We start from the raw sequence: 23,186 nt of genomic DNA on the forward strand, positions 1-23,186 counted from the left end.
AAATACAACACCACTCCAAAACAAAAAAACTGACTTCACACAGGATGGGTACAATTTTTAGTTTTTTTATTTAGGCTATTTCCCTTTCAGGTAAGTCATATTCTTCCACTTATCAATGACAGATCCCCTTTATTATCAATATGCATGACAACGGAAAGGAATTCAACTTATGTTCGGGTTAGGATGACACTTTACACACACACACACACACACATACACACACACACACACACACAGCTTAAAGCATGTAAGGAAGTTAATTACATCAAGGTAAATAACAAGCTCTTATTTCATACCATTCTTGACAAAGAACAGGATGGAGGAGACCTAAATGTCTTCATCATTATTGTCTAAACACACAACCTACAGGAGTGTTTATGGATCTAATCGAGCCGTTATTAGAACACCAAAGGTTCCACCAGCCTGTGTTCTTGGGCCTCCGTTTGCTCCTTCTCGCCATTTCAGCATCAAAGTAGGAGGAAACAGGACAGGTAGAGTGGGGATGGAGGACAGATAAGTGTGTGGGGTGGTTCTCCATCTAAAGGTTTTCAATTCGTCATGTTCACATCTGTACACGCAAGAGAAAGGAAAACAAAAAAAAACAAACAAAAAAAGGAAAAGTAATGGTGACTGAGGGAAACACCACAACACCTGGCATACATGGACCTCAGTAGGGGGAGGGTTCAGAGTAAGTACACACACACACACACACACACACACACACACACACACACACACACACACACACACACACACACACACACACACACACACACACACACACACACACACACACACACACACACACACACACACACACACACACACACACACACACACACACACACACACAGGGTAGGGTTCAGGGCCCCGTAGGGTGGGAGCTGTGTGTCCCGTCCTTGCACATACACAGATACAGTCTCACACAAGCACTGTACACGGCACAAGAGGTCACCTAAATACATGGAGCTGATGAAAGAGAGCTAATATCTACTTGGGTGGATCAGGTAGCCTCGGACAGGCTGATGGGAGAGGGGCTTCAATTTCTTATGTCGACCTTCTGGTCACACTCGGCAACACACACCCACATACACACAAACACACCCTCAGTCACACAGTGACATACATCAGTATGCATTTAAAACTCCATAAAGCTACACGCCTGTGCAGAATATACTATCATTACTTAGTGTTGCTAGCTATAGCCATTGAAATGGCAATATATGTTCAATATTATATGTAACCTTATTTTTTTCTCCTCAGAATATACAATGACGAAATGCATTATACAGACAAACCAGACAATGTAAGCTGTTCACATGGTTCAGTACGTTCAAAGTAAGAGCTTCTCTACATTAAATTCTTCATGAGTGCAAAATCCAATGCTCCTCCACCTACTTCAAAGGTTCATCGCTGAGCTTTCAGCAAGCCCACTTCTGCACAACCCAATAAAAAACAACAACAACATGACTGTAACTGAAAGACACGTAAAAATCTAAATAAGTAGTCATAAATATGGAATGTGAAAAACAAACAAACATGTGGTCCAATTTCTTTCAACCAATACAAATAAAAGTCCTTCAACGCATTTAAATGTGTACTTATATAACAGGCCAACATAATAAAAAAATAGTACTCGAAACCAGAGTGGGCTGTTTGCTTGCTTGTGGCCCCTGTTGTGAGTAGAAGACCATGGGAAGCTGGTGAGGAACACAAAGAGAGAGGGGGGAGGGGGGCAGATGGGAGGAAGATGGTGGGTCGGGAGGTGGTTTGGGTCGCTGGATGATCACATGCCGTAGCCGAAGTTGGGCTGCGGCGCCTGGCCGTAGCCCGGTGCTCCCGTGTAGCCGTAGCCGTACGCCTGCTGAGGAGGCACGGCCACGTTGGGCCCCGCCGTGAGCATGAGCTGGGGTGTGCCTGCAGCAGAGACGTCTCAATGAGTTCAAACGGGATCGCTTTGGTCACACTGGTCAATACTGAAAGTCTTTTTTTATTTCAATTTTTTTTTTTTTTACCGTAAACAATGGGTTGAGACTCGGTCGCCTGCTCCTCCTGTTTCCTCAGAGACTCAGCTGCTTCGAGTTTGTCCACCTGTGGGAAAACACAACAAGAGGGTCTGTGTCAGACTGTGCTTGGACGGTTCCTCAAGAGGGCTCTTGAAGGGTAAAAGGCTAAGACGTCGGGCTTGTAAAAAAAAAAAAAAACTGACCTCTGGGTTATTTCACTGGCTGACGGATGGGACCATTCCTGACAGGCGAAGACGAATACAGTCCAGATTTTAAATGAAAACAGGCTGCGGGACGCAGGCCTTTTGCTAACCGAGTGGGAGACTGTCTACGAGGTGAGAGGAGTAACTACGACTAGAGCTGTACTGGCTACTCCACCGAGCTCTGCTACAGCAGCTGATCGGCTAAAACATCCACTTATTTGTGGAGAGTTAAGGAATAAGGAGGGGAGGAAAAGACAAACAGCTACAGCTACAATAATGGTCCCACCTTCCAGCCACCCAACTAACAAGTGCAAAATGTAGAGTATGTAGAGAACCAACCCCTCACCAGGAAAAAGACGGACTAGCATGCATGTATTTCTAAAGATTGGCTTTGGACAGTTCAACCTCTTAAGACGTCACAGAGGATGATTTCCTATTGAAAGAGTGTGCCGTTGATCATCTTCCAGAGTGAAGCTAAATAACTTCCTCTTTATTACGTGGCTCCAACAAGACGTGATACTAAGGTTTTCTCTTCAGAAATATTTCGTTTTGTATTGTCCCGTCTGATGGAATCGGAATGGTTTGTGTTTACAGGGTTTAGTGAGTCGAACCCTTTCACAGGGCCCAAAGTGCACACAGCTCTGAAGCATGTAAGAAGCCCTGAGAACAAACTTGCTGAAGCCGTCTGATTTTAGTAGTTGCTAAGCAGCTCAGCGGCAGACAGCGACATCAAGAGGACAGCAGACAGAACTGAATAAGTCAAAGAATAAAGCAGACAGCAGAAAGCTTTTTACTCTCACCGAAGAGAAAAGGAGTGACTTTTTCTCCTTGTGATGGCTTTGGGTTCAGTTCTCTACATACTGCGCGCTTTACGACTACAGTCAAGTCTAGTTAGGCAGGCCGTTCAAGAAAGGTTTCGTTTGAGAAGAGAGAGAGAGAGAGAGAGAGAGTTAAGAGGCATGCTGAAGCTGCAGTTAGGTTTATGCCTTCTTGAAGAGTGCACGAGAAAGAAAAGACAAGAGCAGCAGAGAGAGCCGTAGTGGAGGGAAGTGAGAGCGAGGGTGGAGGGGATGCTTTTGTACAGCCAGTTCAAGGTTTCCAGAAGCAGGCACAGCCAACATAAGATGTCGCCTAGCCTGGCCAGGGGACTGCTGATACTACTGAGGGAAGGGGTGGGGGGGTGGGGGGGGGTGCATGCCCGTCATTCTCCGTGTGAGGATCTCGTCTTTCTGAACAAACAACTCAACAGTTCTCCTCAGACACTCGGATCATTTAAAGAGACCGTGTGTCGGCGTGGAAAGGAATAGTAGAGACGCACTGGATCACAGCGAACCGTTCTCAAAATACATGTTGCTTGTGTTTATACTCTTTGTCACCCCGTCTGGGTTTTTATGAGTATTTGGATAAATTGCAGTGGGATGGACGTTAAGGAAACCACATAAAACCACGACATTTAAGTAACGTGTCAGTAGCGTCTCTATCACTGTAGCCAGGTCCTACACGAGCCCGCAATCAACGCTACCCTACCATTGTCCATAATGAGGTGCACATAGGCCCCCGGACCACGACAGCTTCATTATATATAAATAGGATTATACAGTCCCTCCAGGATCTCACCAACACTTGCTATTGCCATCAACAACTGTGGATGTGTGGCTACGTTATTTTTGCTGAATAAAGAAAGAAGAAAAATATGATCCTGCAAGCCGCATGTTGGATTTGGCACAAGTTTTACGCGGGACGTCGTTTATGACTGGACATGAGGAGTTACTGGTTGACGGCGGCGACTCGTCGGCAGTGGGACTCAAACCACCGGACGATGATGGATTAGTGTCACATTGTGAGTCCATCTTCCATCAATGTATTGCAGTTGTTGCAATGTTCCACAAGTTTGACCATATTTTCCACATTTAAATGCAACTGCAAAAAAAAACCCAACATCTAATGCACAACGGCCTCTGATTTGCTGGAATAAAATGGATAAAAATATCTCGATTTGTACAAAAAAAAAAAAAAATAGGGTTCACTCCCTGAAGAAACAGCAGAATTACACTCTAGTTAATTATTGCCATCACAGGATTAATATATATGTTATTTTTATGAGAGAGACTTGATTCATGTTGCATGATTTAAAAAGACCCACATTGTCTTTACCTTCCTGAAACGATGAGGTCAGGATTATGGGTCGCAGCAGACTGCAGCTGAGTGGTGTTACAAGACAGTTTAAACATTCAGATTCACCTACTGCTCAGTGAGAAAAGGACCTGACCAGAGAGGCACTCTTCACCCACAGACCAGGACAGCTGACAGGCTTGCTGGCTACAGCAGATGGCTGAAGCGTCCAGTACTTCTGATAGTGTCAACCCTACAGCTGCCGTCATAAATAAAAAAAAAAATATACATTGCCACGACAATTTTACACGTTTTCCTCCTTGTTATGAGGCGTGTGACTAATTGGAGAAGCCATTGACATCCCAGTCGTGGCTGAGGCCAGCAAACCGAGCAGGTTGTCATGGGACGGGTGTGAAGAGCCTCCCTCTGGAGTTTGGTGGGTTGGTAGGAGGTTCTAGTGAAGATGTGGAGTTTCACAGTCAGAAGCAGCAGAGTGACATGGGGTGGAGGAGGGGGGGAGGGCAGGGAGAGAGGGGTCATGCAGTTTGTGCTAAGTTTACTCCTTCAAACTACAGGCTACGGGACGGGGGGGGGGGGGGGGGGGGGGGGGGCAGGGGTCAAAAAGAATGATTAGAAAATGGATTCGACTTTCACCTTTTCCTTTATCGCATCAACCTGGAAAGGAAATTCAGAGAGGCAACTTAAGGAGGAAAAAAAAAACAAACGGGAATCTCCCAAAATAGAAACCGACAGAGAGAAAAAGAGCAAACGGGACTCGTCACTCAAAGAAGAAACACAAAAAATCCTAAGAGTGATGAGGGTCATTAATGCCACTTTTGATACAAATGCAAACTTGAGATTAATCAATACTCTCAATTGTCAGCTAAAGTAAATTTACAGAGGGAAATAGGCTATACAGAAAGATAAAACATTTACCAAACAATGTAGCCATATACTGTCAATAGGTAATAATTCAATCAATGTAATCCCTGTTTGAACCTGCTACTAATCTCTGTGTAACAGCTTCTATGACAAGCTTCCCTCAGGTCTGCTTTCCGTCATGAGAGCTGCAGGTGGGTTATGTTTTGGGTTTGTAACAGCGATAAATGATAGGCAACACGGCTCCTGTGAATCTTCTCTGTAACACATTTGTATGGAAAAGCAGCTTTGAGGGATGGAAACCCAAACGAAAGGAAAACACAGCTGTGACACAGGATGACTGACAGAGGCAGAGGAACATGAATAGGGATAGAGGAAAGAACTGGCAGTATTTTGGGAATCGGGATTTTTCTTCTTCAACACCATGTCGGGGAAAACATCTAAGTCAAAACAATATTTGCAAACGCAACTCAGAACCTGCAACTGATTCTTTTGATGGGTGGAAATCTTGTTCACCGATATAAAACTCACGTTTAGACACAACACAATAGTCTCTTTCAGTTTTGTGGTACACAAGTCATAAATGTGCAGACAAGGAACGTCAGGCACCTTTATCTGGAGGGTGGACAGTATAGGTGTGCAAATACTATTCAAGTCCTGACAATAAATCGATATGTTGTGTATCATTCCCTACATGCTAATCATATTTACCTAATCATCCGTTCTCACAAGGACATCTACCTCTGGGTAACTCAAGGAAACCCACCTTAGAGAGATACTCCCTCATGACCTGGATAAAGTATGGCATGGAGAAGTCCATGATATTGTGTCGCCAGGCGGTCTCCAGAACCACGTCAGGCCGCAGCAGGTCGTAGCAGGTGAATAGGCAGGCAGCAAAGCACTCCTTCTTGTCTTCCTGCAGGAACCAAGCAAGGAGCTCCTCTGCCAGCTCGATGTCTTTCGACTCCGATGCGTACTGCATGGCATCCTGCAGTGAGGAGAGTGCAAGTACAGTATCACTTAACCCGAACCATTAATCTCAGACACTTTCTCAGTTACTGTGAACTGTAAACGCCTTGTACCTTGTAGAGCTTGTCTTTCTTGCAGAGCTCCACACTCTGTTTCCAGCGGTTGTTGCCCTTGAAAAGGTAGGCTGCGATCCTCCTGAATTCAATCAGCTCGTGCTTTTCCAGGCCCTGGGCCAGGGAGATGTTGTCAAAATTGTCATAAGCGTCGATGGACGTACGCAGTGCCTGCAAAACAGAGAGGAGGAAGATAAGACTGACATGGAAGTACCACATTATCTATGGGTGAAGTCTGTAATAATGGATTGAACAAGAATGAAATAAAACATAATCCCATCATACCGCATAGTCTTCCTCAATGATGAAGAGGTTGTTGAGTGCTTCATTCACTGACTTGTTGTTGTGATTCTGGACTGACCGTAGGTAAGGCTTAACCAGAGGAAGCTGTTTCACCTGAATATAAAAGAAATCAGGGTAAAAGGCAAATCGTCACAAGCAGTCGACACATATTGTGAATCGGATCTGTTCTCAAAAAGCAGGAAGAGGATCTTTACCTTGCTGAAGAAGTTGACAGCGCGTGTGTGGTCCAGTCGGGGCGAGAGGACAATGAGCAGGTCGTTCAGTAACAAGGGTTTGAACTCCAGATAAAAATGGACGGCTTTGTAGTAGAGCTCCACATTGGCCACCTGCAGTATGACACAGGCACTTAACCGAAGAGCTACAGTTTCCATATAATTGACACAAGAGTTTAGTGCTTTGCTGGACTCGTTACAACTAAAAAAACTTTGCTTTGCACCTTCGTCACAATGTCTTTGAACTGGCCCTCTTTCCAGGCATCAGACGGGTGATTCATCATGGTGATGATGGCGTTGTCGTATTCCTCATACTTGTCGTAGAGGAACACCAGCTCTGCCCACAAGTGGGCCTGCTCGGCTGCCCTGAGAACCTTACAAATAAATAAGCGCACGCAGATGAGATCATGAACTCAGGTGATGCTTTTATTTATCCAGACTGGGCCATAGAATACACCAGACATTCTGACCCCACATGCTTACCTTTGGAATGTTGACACGGGACCAGAAGAGCTCCAGGTGTTCCCTCATCTTCTGGGGTTTGAATTTGGAGTAGAGGATGGCCAGCTCAGTAAACATGCCCATGTGAGCACGCTCTAGCCCCAGAGCCGCCTCCAGCATGGTAATAAGCTCCTCAAAGTAGGCGCGGTCCTGGAGGATGCAGACTGACTTAGCAACTTATACCACAACTGTTCAGAAATATATTTTTTTACGCATCTCATTTCAAATGGGAGCAATACATCCACTAGATATGGGGATTACTTGAGTTTGGCCATTTGGGAAAAACATTTAGATTTTTCTGATAGATATTGCTGTCTGACTCACAACTTTAAAAAATAAAATAAAATGATTAATAAGTTCACATGAAGAATTGAAATACATTGCAGCATGCCTTTTCCCAGTAAACTTTGAGTTTCTTGCTGATAAGATCCACTTCCATTAACTCTTACATGATATGTCATGATGCATAAGGGTGACTTGTAATAAACAAGCAAAATTCAGTGCAAATATTCGTGCGAAAAATTTAATTGACATTTTTGCCATTGGTTAGCAACACAGAAACACTGCATTGGTTAAACAGGTCTCACACATTAAGCCCCCTCCAAATACAGTCCAGCTCTTATCTGTGTTTTTAAAATTTCAACATCCCACAACAGTTTAACTTTAAATACATGTAATTGCTCAGCCCTGCTGGGACTAACAAAACACTTCAAGAATTAAAACATGACCAAATGTAATTTCAAGTAAGAGTATTTAGGTACACAAATGCAGGGCACACTAAAGCTGATCATTTCACTGTAAAAACTATTGTATTTACACTGATCTTGAACTATAAGTTCAAATCCAGCATCAACTAAAATTCAAACTGGGGGATTTCTGTTCTTGTTGGCAGCGGCACTAAAGAGAATGTGATCATAGACTATTCTGAGTTTCTTACATATACACTCGTCGGTTACGTACCTGGTAGTAGTTGATTAGCTCTTCCAGTTCATCAGCGTGGACGACAATGTGCAGGCCGCACATTTGTGCAAGACGGAACTCTTTACCATCGACACAAGCGAAACACACCTGGCAGAGGAAAATCACTTGATTAAAGCAAATACTCCCTCACTCTCACTTTACACTTTAAAAATACCTTTTTTTCTCTTAATGAAACACTTGTGTAGTGCTCCCCGATGTAATTCAAACAGTAAAAGTGAAGCTTGTATTTTGCGTGTTTGGTTTTTATAATCTTGAGTAAAAGGCAAAATGTATGCTGGAAGGCTGTCATGATGTAGGTACAACCTACTTCGTGACGTTCAAAACTTGCTCAAAGCTCCGCTAACACACATGGGATATATTTACTGGCAGAACGCTCAGCAAGTAGCTCGAGACTCAACACTGTTGGTTTAAGTTGCATTCACACCTCCATTAAACGTGAAATGAAATCCGCCAGTATGTTCAAAAGTGGATTAAAACCTGCTTGCGGTCTTAGTCCGTTAATGAGATGTGCCCCAGGGTTTGGACGGCAACAGAAGCATTTCAGCATAAGGAAACGTCTTAATGGGATCAAACATCATAGGTGTGAAGACACCGTGTCAGAGTTCCAACATTCCTCACCTCCTTCCAGGTGCGAGTGCTGTTGGCCTTGCGAGCTCCATCGACAGCGGCTTGATATTCTCCCAGGTGCACCAGAGTGGAAGCCAGACGGCCAAAGTTAGACACGTTGTTATAAAGCAGCTTGGCTGCTTCATACATCTTGTCATCATAGCAACGATCACCCACCTGAAGAAGGTCAACGGAAGCAAAGGTCAAGGTGAGTCAAAGTCACAACTGCATGCAGAGGACATTGTGGTGTCAGGGTTCTAAACATTAGTGGACCTACTTGCTGAATGTGAGCATTATTGGGCCCATTGATGAACTCTTCCAGCTCGGCCAGGCGGTTGGTCTTGGCCAGGGCAAAGATCAGCTCTGTTTCGACGTATGACTCGCGGGCTTTTTTGCGGGCCATCTGCAGGAACTTCACCAGGTCTTCCCAGTTACCTGCAGACAGTAAATGGCTCACATCAGCACTGTAGCCACAATATATGTACTAAACTGCTCTGATTGTAATAGACAGTATAAATGCCAAAGCTACAAGTTACACTGAACCAAGAGCTAAATATGATAAGTCATCTCACCACTTTGGGCTGCAGCTTGTCCCACCTCCATGTAGGCAGAGGGGTCGTCCGCCTTGATGTAAGAGTCGATAGCCTCTTTCACCAGGCCCTTCTGCAGCTGGGCCTTTGCCAGCTGACTCCAAACTGGAGGCTCATTGCAGCGCTCTGCAAACTCATAAGCTCTGTCCAGATTACCAATGTGCTCAATCAGAACCTGAACACAAGAAAACATTCAGATCGATCAATCTCAAGACTGATAACAATTCTGACATTATAATCTGGCTAAAATTCAGCCCAGTGCAACATAAATTTAAACATGTATTTCCGTGAATGATTTGAAAAACAGAGTCAAGGCAGAGCAAACTCACCTGCACTGCAGAAGTGTTGACATCAAATTTTCTGAAAATAGCAAAGGCCTCCTCGAAGAGCTCGTTGCTGATGGCAATGTTTGCAATGTCTGGGGCATCGTAGTTGTCGAGGCGGTTTATGTACTCCATAACTCGTGTTCGATCAGCTTTAATGGCTGTCAAAATGAGCAGATTCTGGAGGTTTCTGAAACACACAAGAAGGGAAATGTTAAATCTGTTCCACTGGAGGACAAACACAACACCATTCAATATAAATACACAACACAGCTTATTGTGACATAAATGACTGTTACTGTTGCACTGCCTGCAATAATGTTCCTCGTATGAATACTATGTGAAATTAGAACAATAAACACGGGCGTCACTATTTAAAGTTAACCATTTAAAGAAAAGCAGTTTAACAAAACAAAAATAGACTGAAAGAGGTCTTGTGCTTTTATAAGATGATGTTAGGGAAGAAATAGACTCTCACCTGTGCTCACTGAAGACGGAATTATCCAGAACAATCTTTTCCAGAAGCTCGATGAGCTCATTGGGAAGGTCAGCTGTCATGAAGGCCTTGACTGTGACAGACACCTCTTCTGGATCTTGAGTTTCCGACAAAGCTGTCTGGACAACCTACACCAGGTGGGAACAACACATGTGAGGCCCTATGGCTGATACTTATATTTAAGAGAAAGAGAATACGCGCTGTGTAACAGGATTTCTATAAAAAGCCAAGTCTGTAACGCTGATAGCTGTATGAGGAGCTTACCTGATCAATGAGTGGTCTTCTGTAGTTGTTGGTCTCTAATAACACACTTGCCCAGAGCTCAGGGTTCTTACGACGAACAAGGTAGCGGGACAGACTCTTAAACAGTGAGTTCTCGTTGCACACCTAAAAAAAACAAAACGCACCATACAAACAACAGCAGTTCATATATACAATAGAACCAATGCTCATTTGAACACCTAAAACTTAAAAGTCCCTGACACTTTACTGAAAAGGATTTCACTTCAAACTCACATGGATGAGTTCCTGGTCACACTGTCCTCTTTCATAAGCCACACATGCCAAGTGGGGGTCTCTCTTCTCGCAGTACTTGCCCACCACACGGCTGTCGTAGTAAGGATTCTCCCTCAAGAAGCGCTCAGGGTTGTTGTTGCTGTCAATGTAGATCTTGGCCAAAGCGTTGTGAGTTGCAGGCTCTTCACAACCCTCGTGAATACGAGCCTCCAACCAGGGCAGCAACAGCTTCAGTCTGCAGAGGGAGACATAGTCAGGACATCCAAGGACAAGAACTGTTCTTTTAAAATGGAACCTCGGCTATTTAGACTCTCTATTTTATTCTTCAAGTTGGATACACATATCTTCTGGGTGTGGTGATTGCTTTCCACTGCCGCAAGGGTGGAAGAAGTTAGATGTGATGCTGAGCTGGAGAACCTGAAGTATTTATCTTTTCGCAACTCTCGATGCTATTTTGCTCGGCACATTTACAGCCATTCTATTCTGAATACTTGTACAGCCACTTCCTCTCTCATGTACGCAGAAATGTTCAGACATTCTAACAGGAGACTTTTTCTTACAACTCTCATCTTAACAAAGTCTGTCATCACTTTATAAAGTTGCCTGTTTTGTTTAATTACCATCCCCATATTTCATTAGGAGACGGCAGACATTAAAATCCTATCGAGCTGGGGTTCCATTTAAAGTGTAACAGAGTGAGTCTGGGCTAAAAATTAGTTTCGCCCTTACCGATTTCTTTTCTCCACCTCAGCGACGAGTTCGTCTGTAGAGAACTGTCCTCTCACGACCATAATCAGATTCTTAATCACATCCTCAGCACAGTCAACATCCAACAAGCCTCCAATGACCACTGGCAGACGGCTCGGGTTCACCTGGAACACAAGATCAAGACATTAACGCGTATTTCTGGTTCAGGTTAAGACACGTGTTTGACTCAGTTTGACTAGTTTCTATCTAGTCTCATATTTGGCAACGCACCTTTTGGACGTAAATTTCAATGTACTTCTGCAGACTGTTGCGGTACAGGTAGAGGACCAGATCATGAACGAAGTCAAAGCGATCGCACACAATGATTAAAGGCAGCTGGTCAGTGAGCTTTGCTTCCTGTTGTAGAGGGAAAAAAAAGAAAAAACATGTTTTGACTTAACATTCCGGAATTATTCCAAGAAGTATAGATGTAAAAGAGTTGACAGAGAAATATTAATCCTGACCTTAAGGAAATTCTTCACACGTTCAGGATCGTAGCAATTACTTTCCCTGCAGATTCTCTCCACCTCTTTGATTTGTCCCGTTTTGCAGGCAGCCTGAATGTATTTGAAGTGAACCTCTGGATCCTGGCTGAAGTTGACGATTGAACCCAAGAAGTAAAACAAACCTATAAGAAGAAAAACTAAGTGTTAATAGCTTCTCTCTCATGAACATCAATCTAAAGATGGCTTGGACGTTTATGAATTACCCTCAAAGCTCTTGAAAGACTCAAAGAGCTCAGTGAGGGACTGAGTTGTCAGCTGTTCGTGGTACTTGGAGGCGACCTGAACGCAGATCTGCAGGTTCTGGCGAATGTTGGCAGACAACATGGCCCTCAGACACTCCAGAGAGTCCTCCACAGAGAGGGAGCCAAAGAAATTCACCAGCCACTGCAAAAACATCAAGGGCCAGGGTAACAAACATGTTAATAAGAGGACAAAACACAGAAATGTGTGACCATCTATTCATACAGCTATATTTCAGTCATTTCTCTTTGTTTGTATATTCAATTCGTCTGAGTTGTACCTCTGGGTTGAGAAGATGTGTGTGCACCACAGCTCGCTTTATGTCATACAAGTCGGTGTAATGCTCTAGCGCCCTCTGCAGGAGACCGGCTTTCTCACACAGCTGTGCCACGTGGGCTCGATCATAGTGGGTGAACATTTGATTTCCCAGAATGGCATCTGCAACCTACAAAAATAAGCATTTCAATGATATTCGTACCTTTGTTGACACGACATTATGCAACAGGAGAAGCAATGAAAATGTTTAGGTGAAGAAGACAAGACTGAACACATTTCAGAGGGAAAAAAATAGCATACAAGGTTGTCAAAATGCGATAAAAACTGCTAAATAGTTAAAATCTAAATGAATACAGAGATCATTGTCAAATAACAATTTATTTGGTTTTCCACTTTTTTTTTGCAGTGAATAAAACAAATAGCTGTGTCACTCAGGCTTTGGTTCAAATGAGATAAGGAGCCATAGCTGGCTCTGATTTATTGGTGTTTGAGTACCTGTGGTGCGTGGACCAAATTCATTTCCAGCAGGCGTGTCTGTAGCGGCCCTTCCATTGGTCTGTTGTTCTTCAGGGCGTCTAACAGGAAAGATGTGCACTGCTGGATCAGGTTGTACTCCATGAACACATCCACAATCTGGGGGCACAAATCAAACACACGGCCCAAAATGTCACAAACAAAATGTGTCTTCAGTTGTGTTGTCAATCTCTGGTAGTAGTAACAGGACTCCGGCCTTCTCTTTCCAGTCGGCACGTGGAAGAACCACACAATTATGTTTACCTGTGTTATGTCAGCAAGTGGCTCTTCGTCTTGAACCAGCATTTGGGAGAATTGAAGACCCTGTTCTGGACTGATGCGCATTACGTTCCTCAGCAGAAAGATCCAATCTGGAGTATAGCCCACCTGAAGCACAGATAGATCTTTCAGGAAAACATCCGTGTTTATGTAATGACGGGACCATATAATATACAAGTAGCTGTTGACAAAAGAGCAGATCAGCAGAAATAAAGTCACAGACCTTCTTGGCATAGAGGACAATCTTCTGGAACTGTCCAGTCTCTGCAAAGCATTGGATGACCTTATTGGGGACGTTGGCTCTGAGGTAGACGCTGAGAGCGAGAGTTGGATCTACAGACTTCACCAAGTCTCCCAGCTCTTCAGAACATTCCAGCTGTAAGACAAAGGGAGCGAGTCAAAAATATGTGAGGTTAGGACAAGTTATGAAACATTGTGTCAATAAACCAGTCAGTGATTCCATCATCAGGTTATGATCTGAAACACCAACCAGCTGTGCGGTTTCTATTTGTGGAAATGGCAGAAATACCTTCAATTTAACACAACAAAGTTTAAATAGTTTCTTAATCTCGTCATTTCGAATTGAAAACTCAAAATTAAGACAGACGAGACTTTTTTAGAAGAGCATTGTGTGTGTGCTATGTCAGAGGAAAATGGTGTAATAAAAGCCATAACTGCACACATACCTTGTCCTCTTTTAGCCATTTCTCTAGTAACTGCTTACGGCCCTGCTGGAGGACAGGCCTGCAAAGCTCCAGAGACTCAAACTTATTAAGCTGGCCCTGGTCCAGCAGGATGCCAAAGTACTGGAGCAGAGGGGATGTCTGGCCCGGCTGGGCTGGAACACTTTGGAACCTACGAATGGTGTCCGGAGTTCGCAAAATTCCCTACAGAAGATAGGCGAGAGGTTAAGTATAGTCAAGGGACCTGTTAGTTTGTTACAGATTTGAAACAAAATAAACATAGTGGGTTCTGTAAAACTAACATGATCTAAACTATAGCAGTGGGTAACTCCAAACATGTTTTCCACACACACTGAAATGTTTGTCATATTAAGAAACAGAAATTAGCTGAGGCTAAAACGGCCTGAACTCATGTGTTGTGTTGGTTGATGCCAATTTGGGTGTGCTGAGGCATACTAAAAGTACCTTGGGTGCGTTGGCTGCCACCTTGGCAGCTTCGGAGTAATTCCCGGCTGCAAACAAAGTGTTGAACTTGCGGGCAAACAGCTCCTCGGCACCGGCAAGGTTGTTGCGTACGGCCATCCGGAGAGCCAGGTCTGGGTTCTGGAGCACGTTTGTGATGTAGGGGATGATGTTCTCCTCCTCAACACACACTGACAACACCTAAAACACATAAAAGATTCAGAAAATGTTCCACCAAATTGTTTGTAGTTCTTGCTGAGATGCCATTTATTCATTCCGGATTACAAAAAATATGCTTCTGAGTTTTAATGCTGTGGGCCAGTTTGAGCCTCCTGTGTCTAAAGAGTCCCTTTAAATCTTCAGAATGCAAACAACAGCTTCCAACCAATAGAATCTAAAAATGACAGTGGCCACAGAAAAACGCAATACAGATATCCCAAAAGAAGCTTGAAAGAAAATCTGCAATTAACAGCATAATATTGGTTAAGTTGTCTGAAACCAAAAACGAGATCTATTCAAACTAACATAGGTTCAATAGAATTAACCTCAAGCTTTTTGTTCATCGTGTTACATTTCATGTGTAAGCGTGCAAAGCATTAAACTCTATGTTGGCAGCTGCAGGTGAGGGCCAAAAGCAATAACAGGATTAGATTGCATGTGTCGCCTGCCTGGACAAGCTTAACGCTCCTGCTGTGACAAGTCACATGCTGCCTGACACTAAAGATGCTGCTTCAGCCTGATATTTTCAGAGATTTCCTCAGTCAAGGTCGAACACAAGGACCCACGCTGGGAAAATAGTGAGCCGTTACAGCACAGGTAAAGACAATCTCCAAAAAGCCAAACAAGATACAAGCTCCCACAAATTCCTAACTGGAGCTGAGTCATCAGCAAATCTTTTCAGTGTGTATCTAATACTAGGTTTATTTGTATTTGTTTGAGGCTACCCTTTGATTTGATGAAAACTTTGAGGGGTTCATTTACGTATATATCTCCCCCCACGATTTAAACATAAAATCTTTCAACGAGCTGCTCGGCTTTATCTTCATATGATGGTGTAATGTTCGATATGTCAAATTTAAAAAATGAAGAGGACCGAACACCTTCGTCTTGCTAACAGTAACAATTTAACAGATGACATGGTGTACTATTGGTGAACAATGGAATTCTGACTCAACACTCCACAGACTATAAACATCTGTACTCCACTCAAGACAAGTGATACACCACAGTGGAGTTGTTTTTTAACTATTTCAAGAAGTGGTAATTTCCCACTTCGAAAGATCAACATCTGACACACAGTTCTCATAAACCAACAAAACTAGAGAACTGATAAATACAAAAGAAAATACAGAAACTGATCATTTAATATAAGCTATGAGCTCTTTGCTCATAAAGGTTCGCGTGTCAAATGTCAACCCAAAATGAGTCGAAGGGTCTACATCTGAGTTCCGTACCTGTCCTTTCCTGTTGACTCCAATGATACCAGCTGTAGGTTCATGGGGAGCTGTGACAAAAATGGTTTCCCCGCTGATCCTGTTCATGTAGATACAAGTTCCAGTCTCCAAGTCGTACAGGTGGATATAGCCATATTTGGTGATGAGGAACACCACATCTTGCTTGGAGCTGATCTAAATGAAGACAAAGAGAGAGACTGCTTAGTGAAATCTTCCCAAATTCTGTGCAGTTTGCAGTTGGAGGAAACAATAGCAGCGGTGACATAAGCAGTGCAAGTCTTTGTGCCACATCAGATGATCATAAATATGCTCGAAATGTCTCCTCATAAGGAGGTTCTTTACCTGCATGGCAACGGGGAAATCATTCTGGGCTTCTGGAGGAAAGAAAACATCTACGGCTTTCTTTGGAAACGGCTGGTTCCCAGTTGGTGGAGTTCCCACTTCAATGATGTGAAGCTAGGTGAAGCACGACATTAAGACAAAAGGAGACCAAATTAGCCTTAAAAGAGCCTCTGGAATGTTTTAAAATGTAGTTAATTGAGATGGACAGCACTTTAAAATGTTTTTTTTTTTTTTTGTCTTTTGCAGCACAACTAATGCTTACTTTTCCTCCTGCCTGTCCTCGCACAGCAAAGCAGAACAGAGTGGACTCTTCCGTGTTGCCCTCCATCTTGAACTGTGCGAACCCGGCGGCGTGACCTTCAATAGGCTGAGACACCTTACGATCCACCGAGTACAACTGCATGGCTCCCACAACACGATTTTGCTGACGATGGGAGAAAACAAATGGGGTCAAAGGTCAACAGTGTCCGCGCATTATAAGGTTTTGTTTACTTGGGACTAATTCTTCAACACCTCAGCCCCATCAGGACCATTGAGATTCATGATGTGTAAGTTTGATCAAATATTTCAGTGAAATAGAACTTTATGCCACACGCTTCATTATTATGTGTCGTATTTTAAGAGTGAAACCAGCTAATCTAATAATATGTTACATTTTGAATCTTTAAGAGAGATCAATTCACAAATTGAGGAAATAACCTTGTGAAACAATAAAGCAAAAGGTTTTTTATCCTCATATATATTCACGTTATTGTCAAAATATCTCAGGATCATGATTGACATTTTCAATATTGGTGCCAAGATGACATGTAAAGTACACATTTCTACTAGATGCAGGATTAGGGAGCGCCCTCAAGGGTGCAGGGTGAGTCATCACACATTCAAACGCTTTAATAACAAAGGAAAAAGAAACTATTTGATGTTATAATACACACATAATTTTGGTTTTGATAAATATTTGGCAGAGATTTAAAGATAAATGCAAGCACAAAAACTGGTGATTTTTTATTTGTTTTTTGTTTTTTACTGTTGACTTGTTTGTGATAAAACTACAAGTCCTATTTCGTTTCAAAGATCAATATTAACCCAGAAGCAAACCAAACAAAGGGGTGAATTACCTGCGCTGAAATGCCAATAAGGAGCAACCACTTCTGTTTGGCGTCTGTACGGTAATTAATGATCTGGCATCCTGCCAGGCTGGAGTGACGGTCAAAGACCTTGATTGGCTGGGAGTCACCCTCCATGCTCCAATGGTAGACCGCGTTGTCTGTGACTAGGGCAACAGTGTTGAGGGAGATCCACTTCCAGAAGGTCACATCATCGGTCATCGTGTGAGCCTTCATCTTGCTCTTCATCTCAATGTTAAAGATCTGCAGGGTTTTTGCCGCTGAAAACATCCGAGAGGCAAGTTTACACACGGTGACACAGGAGAAAGATGTGACCCACAACACCCCCTCCCCTTTCACAGACCTCTTGACTTCAACAAAACCAGTCCAGTGACTAAAGCTACGACACACAGCAGACTTGGGGAAGAGACACGTTACTTGGGAAAACTTACTCCAGGTTACTTGAGGAATACTGGCAGTCGGGGTTTACAAAAAGCCAGTACCATTTTCAAAACAAAGTGCAAGACCAACAAAGGGGGAAACCACTTAAATGGTGGATCTGCATTCAGGTAGATCTGATGCAAGAAGCTGCTCATGGAAATGGCAACCATCTTCCAATGATGCCAGCTCAGATTTTAAAAATTGCTACTGCAGACATTGCAATCATTGCAGAGGAAACTGGAATGATTGTCATTGTGATTATTTCAGTCTTGCAGTGATGATTTTGCGGGGCCGGTTTTGTTTATGCTTTTCCTTTATGGTTTTTGTCAGATTTTCCTTTGTGGGTTCTATTTCAGTACCTGCGCTCATACAGCAGTACGTGCAAAAAAAAGGGGTTGCATGTATGCAGTCTTGGGCAATATTGCTATGACGACTGTGCCGTCGACGCTTCGTAGCTCGATCTAAATTTCCATGGCGATTAACTACAATGTATTTACACATCTTATTTTCCCCACTGTCCTTTTTCAACTGCAACCAGATCATTTAGTAGCTGACGTTTGCAGAAAAACATTACAAGGCCGCTCTGTGCAAGTTCAAATAAGGATTTTGTGAGCTGAGTGGGCTCGCCGCCGAGTACAGAAATGAAACTCCAGCCACCGCTCTGAGTGGAGTCACAACGGAATTTAATCCTAAAAATGAGGGATGTGGGAATTTGGGTTGGGTCTGAATGCAGATTAGCAAAAGAAGACTACAAAGCACATAAACAGATGTAATGATGAGAAGGATGCTGGACAGATGCACTCACACTTATTCTAACGTCCTGAGATTAAGATAAAACATTTTGGATTTAATCCGACCAAAGCAAGGCTCATTCAAACAAAATCAGACAAGTACGAGTTAATTCAGCAAATGAATTAAAGTACAGCAACAGATGTGCGTGTAAAGTTAAGCAAGAAAAGGCACAACATACAAGTAATCCAAAAAGAGCCAGCTAAGTTAAAATAGGGAACTTTTCCAGCTGGAAATATAGTGAGACGAACTGAGAATATCACGTTTTGGCCTTCGATTAAGGTTAGCATTTTTATTTAAACTAAAACGAGCTCTGATGAAATATAATTGATGAAGAGATATATTCATAAGATATCGTGCTGAGGAGTAATCATTTGTGAATTTTTTGAAAACATACAGGAATTTCTTTTTTGACTGATTTAAAAATGTACACCTGGAAGACAAAACTGGAGAATGGAATGTTGCCAACATTTCTATTTATTCTCATTGTGCTCTGCTGTGGGCCAATCAAAACAGGGACACATTTATCGGGTCGATGAGCCTGCTGTCAATTGTACAACGTTTAACAGCTGCTTGTTTATTATGGTTACATTAAATGTTGCAAGCCAGTAGCAAACAACTATAATGAAAGTACGGCCTACATGACAGGGAAATGCTCATTAAGACAGTCAATACTTAAAGAGCATGCTGTCGTATTGGTCTGAGTATAAAACAAAAGTGATGAGGCCAAATCCATTTAATTTTGAATACTGGCAGTGGGGCATAGATTTGGGCTAAACAGTCAAACTTCTGAGATGTTTCCTGGGTACATAAGGTCTCCAGCAGACATCACCTCCACTCTGAGAATCCATTTATAAGTTTCACTCCAACTTTTGTCTCTCCGATGCTCCGGTTCCACGACTCCTCAAAACATATTCACTGCCATTCAAAGCACTTAAGATGCAGCATTTTCCAGCCTTCAACAGATTGTTAACGAAACATCCTGCACCAAACATAACATCAGGAACTGAATATTAGACATATACGATGACAGCAAATGTTCAGACCTATTAAAAAAAACAACTGTATTATAATTAGATCAATATATTTATTCAAGGCTGAACTGAAGAATACTGCAATTTCCCTCCATCTTTAACGACTTTTGATTTTACAAGGCTCATATCAACTTTGTATATTTACTTTACTTAATCTCAAACTTTATTTTGTGACATTTATTCAACTAGACGACTAACAGACTTGAAGTCAGTGATTAGCACATTAATATTCAACGTGGGCCTTGTGGTTTTTGTAATGTGGCTAATGTTGGGACATTTAAGTCCATGTGAAGCATAGTGAATATAATGAAAATACATGTGCAGAGTAGCAAACAGGACAAACACACAAACACAAAAGTACACTTGTATAAGAAACTTAGTTTTGCCGTGTTCTGCTTTTGTTAGCGGCGTAAAGTCAGGCATTCATTAAACTTGCGATCAGAAGTGTGCACACATTTCAAGACAGTGCATACAGGATCACTTTAACAACTCATGATATGTAAAATTCAACTCACCGTCTGCAAACATAAGAAAGCAGTAAGAAATGAAAAAAGAGCAAAAACAAGCAAAAATAGACAAAATATTCATGACAGCATGACATTTCACTAACACTGCAACTGCTACCATTTATTAAGGAGAGTATTAAAGTGCTGCACATTGAAACTGGATTCATCTCATTTAGTTACTCATTTTTTGACAAACACAAATGGGGTGATCTACATATGAACATCAAAATGAAAAAAAGAAAGAAAAAAAAAGCAGACTGTGACAGCTACATAACTGACTGACAACACAAACTTTACACAAAAGACCCAGTGAGTTAGAAAATCAAAATAGCAAGATTTAAGGCCAATCAAAACTTTTAACTCTTTTACTTTCTCTGTCCATGTGCCTCGTTACAATGAGCACGCTTGCATTATAGCCGGGGCTTACCTTTGAGGGCAATAACTTTGCTGGCGGGGTTCATGATGGCGCTGTCGGCGGAGATGGGGCGGCGGATCGGATTGTTGGGATCGGCCATGTCAATGATGACAACCTGGGCCTGCTCGCCCACTTTCTCCCTGATGCAGATGAACTTGTCGGACTCCATGGTCAGAGTGCTGAATCCGATGTTGGCTGGGTTGATTCCCAGGTTCTGGAGCTGTGATATGAGAGTAAAACCTTTAGTGGCAGCTTGAAGTGTTGACTACAGAGAATGACAGGGATGCCACAGTAAATAGATGCAGTATTAATCTTTGTAAGTTTGTATGCATCCGTGAGAGGGTCTACGCGAGTATACATGACCAGAGGGAGTTATAATTTCCCTGCATGATGTCAAGAAGGGAACATTTCTAAATCCCCTGTATGAGAACACATTCACCAAAAAGTGGAGCAAGCAGGTGAGGGAGATGACAGACTTTCTCCACTTCTGGGGCCTCATACACAGACATTACTGTTAGAAAATTATACAGTGAATTTTACATAATATGGGACCTTAAAGATCATCAGCACATGACAGAAACACGTGGAAACGTTCATAAACGATCTTGTATCTGGACAAGTCCGTGAGGCATCATGATGAGTGAAAGGTTAACAGGGATTTCCATAACAGGAGAGCCTTTTTGCTGTCTCGAATTAGATAGATGAAAATAGATGTCAAGACAAGTACTGGCATTATCACTCATTGTGTTGCCTTGGTGGCCTTCTTAAGGTCAAATAATTAAATATTCTTTGAGGATTATTAAACCATTTCCTGTGTGGTCACAAGCAAAATGTGTATTGCACAGTGGTCATGATCACAAATCATTTTGTCCTAAATTACCCATTACCAAAGTATCTTTACACTTCTCAATATAACCAAACCACAGCTTTGTTTTTGTTTTTTCACATAATGAAACAAAACCTCCTTTAGTCCCTCCCAGTGGGTACTCCACTGATCATCCAGGAGCAAGGTCGTGTATTTTCATCATCATCATCTGCTCAGTTCTAATGGTGTGAGACACATTGAGGAGGGGTAGCAGGATTTTACACCTCTGCAATCGAAGGCCAAAGTGATGTAAACTCAAAACACAGCAAAAGTACTGCAAATGAACAAAAAACGTTGAAGGTACCTCATAGAACACGTTTCATGTGATCAACCTGCAAATTGCCTACAATATATGTCAGATATGTCAGTGTGCTTAGCCATGGCCTTCATTGCTGCCTCCATGTGACATTGAGATATAGTTAATCTCAATCCCTTGGGTGAATGGCCAATAAATATTTGCGAAAGACAGTAAAGCTCTATCGGAGATGCGTGAACGAAAGAAAGATGCTTGATTTTAGTGGGAGGAATCTAGAGAATAGCCTCGGCGTTTAAAACGCCTTGTTGTGACATAACCTTTGAGTATGGCCGTGAAACATTACAGGATCCTCCGACTGCAGCTGACCGCGGACTGACCGGCCCCCCGAACAACCGGCCGAGGCTCCGCTTATAACAAAAACATCGCGGCTACTTTTTTTTTTAAATTATTTCTTCTTCTTCTTCCTTAAAACAGAGGCGATGTGTGCTGGCTGTGATGGTTTATGTCGGCCGTGATGGTATCCAGGTCAGCGACTCATAGGTCTTCACAATTACATGACGTGACTGGAGCAGCATCACTCACGACACAGAACCGTTAACCAGCTAATGCCCCGGCTCAGCTAGCTCCGTGTAGCGGCGCTTACGCCTTCATGGTATAACGGAGAAGGAGGGGGGGGGAGAGAGAGACTGTTGCTGAAGGTCAGCAACGACTGGAATTGTTTATCTCTTCCTCCTGACCGCCAGCGGTAGCTTACACCCGGAGTACCGGGCGGCAGCATCCGTGCGATGATAAAAAGCGGCGCTAGCCGTAGAAGCTAAACGGGGGAGGGGAGGTCATTCATCTGCTGCGGGTATTGACGTTTATCGCTAGCTTGTAGCTTAGCAAGCTGTCAAACCAAATCCTCACATAAACAGGGTTGCAGGCACTCGCACATTTTTTTTTTTTTTAAATGTAACCCAACGACTACCACCGCACGTACCTGCAGGTGCTCCTGGAACCGAATAGGGAGGATTTGAGCCATGGTGGTTTAGTTGAGCTTCTCCGTACAGCTAGTAGGCTGGCTCGGCAGTAGCACCGCGCTAGCTACGACCTCCTCACGGTGTGTGTAGGTCGGAGCCAGTCAGTGGAGAAAAAATAAATAAATAAAAAAACAAAACCGCACAGTAATGTCGGGGGGGGGGGTGAAAATACGAAATGCTGCACCGCAGTCGTATTTACGTAGTCCGGCGTCAATGGAAACGCAGGTTTGAGTGCCGCCTTCTGCGTCCGGTTTCAGCACTGCATCGATGGATAGCAGTGGCTACGGCTGAGCTTCTGTCCAAAATCCGCAATGGCGGCGGAAACGGCGCTCAGCCTTCTTCTCCATCCGGAAGCATCAGGGAGCGGAGGAAGGACACCGCGCTGCCCCTCACTTATTTATTCATCCTTTAACCCCGTCTCTTTCTTCAATTTCACCGCCTAT

The 23,186-nt window shown here is 43.0% G+C and overlaps 1 protein-coding gene across 1 annotated transcript; it reads right to left on the reverse strand.

Annotated features, from left to right (window-relative positions):
• Nucleotides 1–107: 107 nt before the first annotated feature.
• LOC308137713 (clathrin heavy chain 1-like) lies at nucleotides 108–22,891 on the reverse strand. The gene is made up of 32 exons (XM_080506506.1): nucleotides 22,704–22,891; nucleotides 20,616–20,823; nucleotides 17,431–17,699; nucleotides 16,575–16,736; nucleotides 16,313–16,426; nucleotides 15,971–16,144; nucleotides 14,520–14,717; nucleotides 14,058–14,258; nucleotides 13,595–13,747; nucleotides 13,357–13,479; nucleotides 13,075–13,212; nucleotides 12,584–12,748; nucleotides 12,267–12,447; nucleotides 12,022–12,185; nucleotides 11,789–11,914; nucleotides 11,540–11,682; nucleotides 10,811–11,045; nucleotides 10,559–10,681; nucleotides 10,277–10,422; nucleotides 9,805–9,988; nucleotides 9,458–9,650; nucleotides 9,163–9,320; nucleotides 8,898–9,062; nucleotides 8,259–8,366; nucleotides 7,281–7,448; nucleotides 7,022–7,171; nucleotides 6,780–6,911; nucleotides 6,568–6,678; nucleotides 6,283–6,453; nucleotides 5,967–6,188; nucleotides 2,016–2,091; nucleotides 108–1,917 (listed from the first exon to the last, which is right to left on the reverse strand). Exons 1-32 carry the CDS (start codon nucleotides 22,743–22,745, stop codon nucleotides 1,787–1,789), a joined length of 5,034 nt encoding a protein of 1,677 aa, XP_080362632.1. The 5' UTR covers nucleotides 22,746–22,891; the 3' UTR covers nucleotides 108–1,786.
• Nucleotides 22,892–23,186: the final 295 nt, after the last annotated feature.

The sequence above is a fragment of the Blennius ocellaris genome (assembly GCF_963422515.1).
Source record: "Blennius ocellaris genome assembly, chromosome: 2".
NCBI lineage: Eukaryota > Metazoa > Chordata > Actinopteri > Blenniiformes > Blenniidae > Blennius > Blennius ocellaris.